This window comes from Myotis davidii, unplaced genomic scaffold (genome assembly GCF_000327345.1).
Source record: "Myotis davidii unplaced genomic scaffold, ASM32734v1 scaffold46, whole genome shotgun sequence".
NCBI classification, from domain to species: domain Eukaryota; kingdom Metazoa; phylum Chordata; class Mammalia; order Chiroptera; family Vespertilionidae; genus Myotis; species Myotis davidii.
In genome coordinates, this window is record NW_006383006.1 from 1012244 (window position 1) to 1020505 (window position 8262).

The window sequence follows — 8262 nt, forward strand, 5'->3', positions numbered from 1 at the left end:
ACAGCAATGGCTGATCCTCAGTCCTACGCTAAGAGGCCCCAAGTTTCAGTGTCCCGGTAATCACTGCCAGCACCTCTGAGAGAAAGCCGCCCTCGCATTCCAACGGGTGCCAGACAGTCCAGTTTCCCCCCATATGAGTCTGGGTCCCCAGAGACTCGCCTGAAACTGGAGATTGGAGTTCAGAGCCCTCGGGAGCTTGAGACTCCCTCCGGATTCCAAAAGACCGCCGCGTCCTCGGGTGCCAGCCCCTTTCCGCGCGCGCGAGCCCCGTACCTCTGCGCTTCTCTCCTGCAGCTTCTCTGGGTCTCAGTGTGCCTCTCCTTCCTTCTAGTTGTAGAGTTTACAGTCAGCCAGGCTTCCTATGGTTCTGGATGAAGTCCGTATTGTTTCTCTGAGGTATTAATCAATTGTTGTGCGCGGCATTAATTTCCCGGTGTTTATCTCTGCCGCCATCTTAGTTTCTCAGTCCCATTCTTCTAGTTTTTTTATTTTAACTATTTTTAATATCTGTATATGTCTCTCCTACTAGATTCAATTTGATCTCAACTGTGATGGTTAATTTTATGTGACAACCTGGCTAGGCCATGGTACCTATATATTTGGTCAAATACCACTCTAGACTTTTTTTTTTAGATGAGACTAACATTTAAACCAGTAGACTTTCAGTAAAGATTACCCTCCATAATATGGATGGACCCTGACCAACCAAATGAAAGCCTTAAAAGAAAAAGACAAATGAAAGCCTTAAAAAAAAAAAAAGACGGAGGTCCCCTGAGGAAGAAGGAATTCTGCCCGCAGACTGCCTTTGACTCTTCCCTGGGGATCCAAGCTGTCCTGATGATTTTGGAATTGTCAGCCCCACAATCATGTGAGCCAACTGCTTGATCAATATCTCTCTCTCTCTCTCTCGCTCACACACACACACACACACACACACACTGTTAGTTCTGCTTCTCTGGAGAACCTTGATTAATACACCAACAATAGGCTGGGTGGGCACTACTGCATTATGGAACCATAAGATGATTAATAAATACACTTCATCTTAAATGCTAAGGCAAATGTAATATTAAGTACCATGAGGACACAAGAAAAAAGAACTTTGGGAGGTGGTTTGGAAAACTATAAAGAAGTGACAACTGAGTTGCAAACAATGAATAGGTGTCCAACAGGCAGACATTACAGGATGACGGGTCCTGAGCAGTGGAAGCCCTAGGAGAAAAAATACTCATGCACAAAGGGGCACAGTAAGTACCTCCCCCCCATGTGGATGTGATTTTAAGATACTGTGATATAACATCCAACAACTGAGGATTTTTTCCATTGAATTTTAGAGAGAGTGGACGAGAGAGAGAAAGACAGAGAGAAATATCAATGTGAGAGAAACACATCAATTGGTTACCTCCTGCACACGCCCCAACCTGGGTCAGGGAGGAGCCTGCAACTGAGGTATGTGCCCTTGACTGGAATAGAACCCTGGACCCTTCAGTCCGCAGGCCAACAATCTAGCCACTGAGCCAAACGGGCTAGGGCTGCTTTTCCCTTTTTTTAAACTAGTCATTCATAACTGTCTCCCTTGACGACTTCCCTCACTCTCTTAATGGGTTTGAAAATAAACCTAGTCTCACTCTAATGGCCTTATACATACAAAAAAACTAAAACAGTATGAATAAGCTAAACAATAGAACAAATCTTAAATATCTGAATAATCAGAACAAAAATATTTGAACAAATATACAATAGAGAAACTATCTTATCCAAATGGAAAACCTAGAAACTAAGTAACTTTTTAAAAAATATATTTTCAGCCCTGGCAGGTTTGGCTCATTGGATAGAGCGTTGGCCTGCAGACTGAAGGGTCCCGGGTTCAATTCCAGTCAAGGGCACATGCCCGGGTTGCAGGCTTGTTCACCTGTAGGAGGTGTATAGGAGGTAGATCAATGATTCTCTCCCATCATTTATGTTTCTATCTCTCCCTTCCTCTCTGAAATCAATAAATATATATATTTTTTTTCATTGATTTCAGAGAGGAAGAGGGAGAGAGAGATAGAAATATCCATGATGACAGAGAATCATTGATTGGCTGCATCCTGCATGCCCCACTCTGGGGATTGAGCCCACAACCCAAGCATGTGCCCTGACCAGAAACTGAACCGTGACTTTGGATAATTCATAGATTAAACGTGTAAAAAGTAGTCTTCATTTTACAAGTCAAAATCAGACAAATCATGAGAGTGTGTAAGTGATACATTTATAAACTGTATCAACTCAAAAACTCACAAGGGATACAATCCTTGTTACATTCTACATCTGCACATCTACATGATACCTCCTAAACAGTAAACACACAGTCAACTCCCACCATTTTAGTTCAGTACATGGGAAATAGTATCACAACAAAGGCAATTATTTTTCAACCCAAGTACCAATTCATTATTTTGTGCAAAAATACAGTATAAGGGTTCTGTCCAAGATTAGTAAGATATGTTTCTATATTACTGAAATACAGCTAAAGTTTTCAATTTTAATTACCAAGGTAATTAAATTTAATTAATTTAATTACCAAGGGAATTACTTCAGATTTACAATTGACCTACATATAGTGGAGGCTATTTCTTTTTAAAAAAGAATAGCATTTTTAAAAATATATAAGCTTTTATTGATTTTTTTTTAAGAGGAAGGGAGAGAGAGAGAGAAACATCAATCGGCTGCCTCCTGCATGCTCCCTACTGTAGATAAAGCCCAAAACCCAGGCGTCTGCCCTGACCAGAATGGGAACCAGTGACCTCTCTGTGCATGGGACGTGCCAGGGCTAAAAATAGCATTTTTAAAAATCTCCAAAGTTAAATAATACAATTCTAAAAGCATATGTGCCCTGCCATTCATTCAATAAACATGATTTATTTTAATACAGGTCACAAATGTTCAACTGATTTACCAGAGTTCTTTATTTCCTGCCTGCTATCAATTTCAGTCTTAAACCTGACTTTATATCAAAAGCAGCAGTTCAGATTTATTTCATAAGATTAATCCCAAAAGTTACTGGGTGGCTTTTTAAACTATTTCACTCTTTATAAATATAAATCACTAAAATAGTCTAGAACAATGTGGGGAGCTCTTTAAAATTTGCCAGGGCCCCACCTCAGAACTAATGAGCAAGAACCTTCCTGAATGTTGGGTGTGCTGCTTTTTTAAGTTCCCAGGTGATAATAATATGCAGCCTAGCGTGGGAACCTCTGACCTAGACCACTAGACCAGTGGTTCTCCACTTTTAAGATGCATGAATCACTTGAGGAAACTCTTTTTTAAAAGCAACATAAACAAACAGATGTGCTTCAGCAGACTAGGAGTGGTGTGCAGGAACCAGCATCTAAATAATCGTTGCAGCTGGTCCACAAACCACTCTGAGAAACAATGCACAGCCTTTGTCAGATTATAAATGAGTACATTCAGCGTGCAGGTGACACTGTACGCAAGCACTATTGAATCCTGCCCTAGGCAGTTTTAGCCAGTATTTGAGGGCAACATGTAGTCTTTTAAAATAAAATGTATTCTTAAACATAAGGTCAAAGTCAAGTGAACTGTGAGATCATAATTCATTCATTAAAGAAGGAAAAGGTCTTTCAAACTATTTAAACCTTTAAACAGACCAGTTTTTTGCACACAACTTAAATCTAATGCCTTTCTCCATCATTAAGTATCCTGATATGTGATCAGAGACACTGACTCCAGCTTACCAAAAATGTCATGTAGACTATAAAAAAACATACATTCTAATCACACACCTTTACAGATTCTGTACAGTCTCTATTTAAAAAACTGGAGACCAGCTGGACATTAAAGAATACTAAAGCCGTAAATAATAAACTCTCAATTTTAAAAACAATGAAACTTCACATTTTCCTCACATAAGTTTCTACTTATAATATTGGGGGGAGGATATCTAGAAAACGCTAATGGTATCATGCTGCCTCTTTTGTGAAGAAGCTATTTACCAATTTTCCACAATTCTTGTCATTATCTACAAAACTAGATACTTGGTATCTATCAATCTACTTTAAGCATTTTTTTTTTTAAAGTAACCACATGTAGCCCTAACCGGTTTGGCTCAGTGGATAAGCCTTCGGACTCAAGGGTCCCAGGTTCGATTCTGGTCAAGGGCATGTACCTTGGTTGCGGGTACATCCCCAGTAGGGAGTGTGCAGGAGGCAGCTGATAGATGTTTCTAACTCTCTATTCCTCTCCCTTCCTCTCTGTAAAAATCAATAAAATATATTAAAAAAAAAAAAAGTAACCACATGTAAAGCCACACAGCAAATCAGAAGATAGAACTAGCGATTAGACCTTCCACTTGGAAAGTTGAGCTCACTATCGTATCAGCTTGACAACCATCTCAGTGTGTGGCAACTCTAAGTATAATAAATATTTAAGCATATCTGAGTGTGTGACAGCTCTACCACCACCCCTGCCAAACTTTAGGAGCAGATTCAATCTACTCTGAACCAGAAGCTACCTAAGAACTAAGTGGCAACAATGCTAGGAAGGAGACAGAGCCCATGGTGAGTGGAATCTATCTGGCATTGTGCTCCCCTCGCCTATGTCTAAGATGCTCTTATTTACTGTGTATACACTTTTCTATCATGTTCTTCACAAAGATTTATAACATCACCTCTTTCCAGTAGCATATGTGATTAAACAGCTGGCATTTCTTTGTAACCAAGCAATGAAAAGGCAACTGCCAAAAACCAGCACTGTATTCCAAAAGAGACAAGCCATTTCATAAAATAAGAAACTGAAACTTAACTCCACAGTTATTAAGAAGCTAAAACACTCATACTCATTTTTAACCACTTAAAATCTATTTAAAAAACAATCAAACCATTTTCCAGTTCATAAATGATTCAAGGCCAAAATAATGAATTTTAAAACTAAGTAAAACAGAAATTAAAAAATTACCCATAAATATCCAACCAAGTGACACTGTCTTTTACTTGGGGGAGAGGGGATGTGGGGGGGCTGGGAGAAAGAAGCTCTTAAATGGCTAAAATGAACATATAGAGACAGCACTCCTGGGGAAAGGATTTCAAAACACGACACAATGGTATAAGGCACTACCTTAACTTCAGTCTGCACTTAAGTCTTCTTAAATGCAAAGCACGTGGGACAGGGGAGGGAAGAACACACAAACACATTCAACTTTTCATGTCCTTTTCGCTGGTTTGGCAGTTAACTGCTTTTCTCTTTCAAATTCCTTCTCTCGTTGCTGCTCTCTTTCCAACTCTTCTTTCTGCCTCTTCTGCTGCAGTTTAAGTGCTCTTTTCTATATCAAAAATTCAAAAAACAAGAGAACAATCAAGGTTTATAGACTATGGCCTAGTTTAAAAGTAAAAGTGCTTTCGTTTGAGGTAATCAATACATATTAATAAATTTCATATTTAACATAAATTCATTGTGGGTAATTTAAGGTCTCCTTGGAACAAAAAAAATAATTGTTACTTCGTTAAATGAGAATTGCAGTGGCATATTCAGAGAATAGGAGCCTACAAGCCCGGCTATAAGTAAAAAAGCCCAGAGTGGGGTTCAACAGGATGTTTTAAAATAAAAAAAGAAAAGTGTACCAGGAATTAAGTATATTATTGTATATGGATATATAAGAAGTCAGAAATGAATACTGAAGAACAGACAATTACACCTCTACTTTTATAAAGAATATAACAGAACCTGCCAACTCACTTTTAACTTCGATGTCTTTTCATGAAGCATCAGCATTTCTTTCCTTATATTCACCAACTTGGCATGATAGTGTTTGGCTTCAGTGAACTTAACAGGGAAAGTAAACAAAAAGTCAAATTAAAGTAGCCTGAAATAACAAAATGGTTAAATAAATCAATGTCTGCATTACACTTCATTCTTCCTAAATTGGTCAGATGTTTTAAAGCCTTAATTATTTCCACAATTTAAGTCCAAATTTAAATTTTATTAAGCCATTAGTTTGAAAACACTTGATTCAGTTCAGATTGATAAAAAGTTACTGACCATAAAATAGGCATTTATTTTGTATACAGATACATTTTTGCTTTAAAAACATGCAATATAATCCTAAAATTTCGGTAAGACTACCCAATAATGCTATCAGTTTCATCTGAGAAAAGTAAAACTCTCTACTGCCTTTACAAGAGAGAGACCAAGCCAGGATAAAGGACCATTTAAGTCTCTGCCCATCAGGAAAAGGCAAACTGTGTCTGGAGAGCCCCGTTGGCTTCTGAAGCCAGACCAAGCAGAACCACCTCCGTAAGGACACTTTTCCTCCCACGGAGTTACAGGTGTAGATTTTCCCATCTCACCCAGAGATGCCAGAAAAGCAAAACAGCACCTCACTCTCAGGCAAGGTAAGAGAGAAAACCAGGTAACAAGATTGAGAGAAGTGTCGGTAGAGACACTAGCAACCTTCATGCAGCTATACATAAAGTCATAGTCTGGTGAGCTCTAGAGCTTACAGTCAGTGTCTCTCTCTCTCTCTCTCTCTCCCTCTCTCTCTCTCTCTCTCTCCCTTCCAGTTTTCAGTTCCTAAACGATAATCAGAACCACTATGGTGCTGAGAAACTACAAAAGAGGAAGACTTAGTTTCTGCCCCTTGCCTGCCTCCTTCACAAGATATCAGGAACTACAGGCAGAAAACTTTGTATTTACTACCACAGGCCTCTGCCTAATGCTAGAGGAGATGGACTTCCTTTTTGATTGTTATAAAAGGAAAACATTAATAAGCCATATTTGTCCAGTGAAAAATCCATTTACTGAGGTATGCGTGAAAGTTCATAAAAATCATGCAAAACAAGCTATTTGTAATGTTTATGCCTAAGAGAAAGGTAGTCCTAAGTTCCTTATTTTTGTTAATTCTTGTTTCTTAAAATACTAGTAGAGTATCGGTTCCTCTCATCTAAAAGCTATAGAACTTCTGATGAAATTCAACTATTGTCATTTATATTGAAAGCTTTAAAGGGTCCATAAAGGAACTTCAAAGGGTCCGTTTTAGCGTTAATTTGTCATAACATTATGAAAAGGCCATACAATTAAATAAAATATGAATTTTTAAAACCATTTAATTGATAAAAAGGGATGCACAAATTTTAAAAACCAGGTAACTGATAAAAAGAGGTGCACTTTTCCTAAGGGGAAAAATAGTATCCCAAAAGTTTCTTATTTTTAGTTCTCTTTTATAAAAATAAAGATCTATTCCAGACTTTATAAGTTCTATTTCCTAACACAAATTCAATGTTTGAAAGGTAACTATTCAAGACAACAGAAGTTCCATAAAGTAAATCAAACTTTCCTAGTAAAAGACAAATTCTACGCTTTAAAAAAGTAGATGAAAAGATCCCAAACATACATATGTACACAGTTGGGAGGACAAGCCTATTTCTAAAACAAGAAAGATGTTATTAAGCTATGTCAAGTAAATCATACTTACCAAAGCATTAATATCCAACACAGAATGACATTCCTTAAATTTTGAAATCTCTTGTTCCAGTGTGTCCAATAATACAACTTGGTTCTGTCTGAAACAAACACACGGCCAAAATAAACATTACAAACTGTAAGTGCCGGTTCATTAAAAGGAATCACATTCATCTTGTTTAATGTTGAAGGCAGAAATTAAGTTGGAAATTTATTGATTCTCCAAGGCTTATTAGGTTCAGCATAATCTTTTTCAAAATAATATTCCAAAGCCACATTCTGATAACCAAATGTGTCTTTTATTCTTGCCTCAATTTCGATTCTAGTAACTAAAATGACCAAGTCATTTAACATTATTACTTGTTATTTTTGGCAATTCTCTATATTCTCCCAAAAAAGTTTTTTATGCTACCTTGCCAAAGAAACTCGATATTTTATTTATATTAAAACTGGAAGAAAACCACAAATAAAATAAGGAGCAGTGACTTTTTAGAGTTGGGGAAAAAATGCAGGGATATCAAGGGATAATAAGTCTAGAGGGATAAATAGGAAGCAAGGTGAAAAAAAGACTAAGAATCACAAGATTCCCCTACCAATAATCAGTTCTGTGATCTTAGTTTATTTCTCTGGGTCTAAATTGCTTCATTTATAAAGTGAGAAAGTCAGACCACATAATTTCGAAGGTTACTCATAAAAATTCTGACTCAAAACCTTTTACTGAGAAAGAGAAACCAACTTTCCTAATATACTAGTAAAGTGGTTCTCAACCTTGGCTGCACATTAGAATCACCTGGGAATCTTTTTAAA

General features: G+C 37.4%; 2 protein-coding genes across 2 annotated transcripts in view; both read right to left on the reverse strand.

Annotated features, from left to right (window-relative positions):
• Positions 1–5211, reverse strand: part of SQRDL (sulfide quinone reductase-like (yeast)) — a 51766-nt gene extending 46555 nt beyond the window's left edge. The window contains exon 1 of the mRNA XM_006777977.2: positions 5116–5211. Coding sequence (XP_006778040.1) covers positions 5116–5192 — 77 coding nt within the window. The 5' untranslated portion in view covers positions 5193–5211. The remainder of the gene's footprint in view (positions 1–5115) is intronic.
• Positions 4288–8262, reverse strand: part of BLOC1S6 (biogenesis of lysosomal organelles complex 1 subunit 6) — a 21764-nt gene continuing 17789 nt past the window's right edge. Inside the window, exons 3-5 of the mRNA XM_015557510.1 lie at positions 7469–7556; positions 5734–5820; positions 4288–5320 (exon numbers count right to left, since the gene is read on the reverse strand). Coding sequence (XP_015412996.1) covers positions 5201–5320; positions 5734–5820; positions 7469–7556 — 295 coding nt within the window. The 3' untranslated portion in view covers positions 4288–5200. The remainder of the gene's footprint in view (positions 5321–5733; positions 5821–7468; positions 7557–8262) is intronic.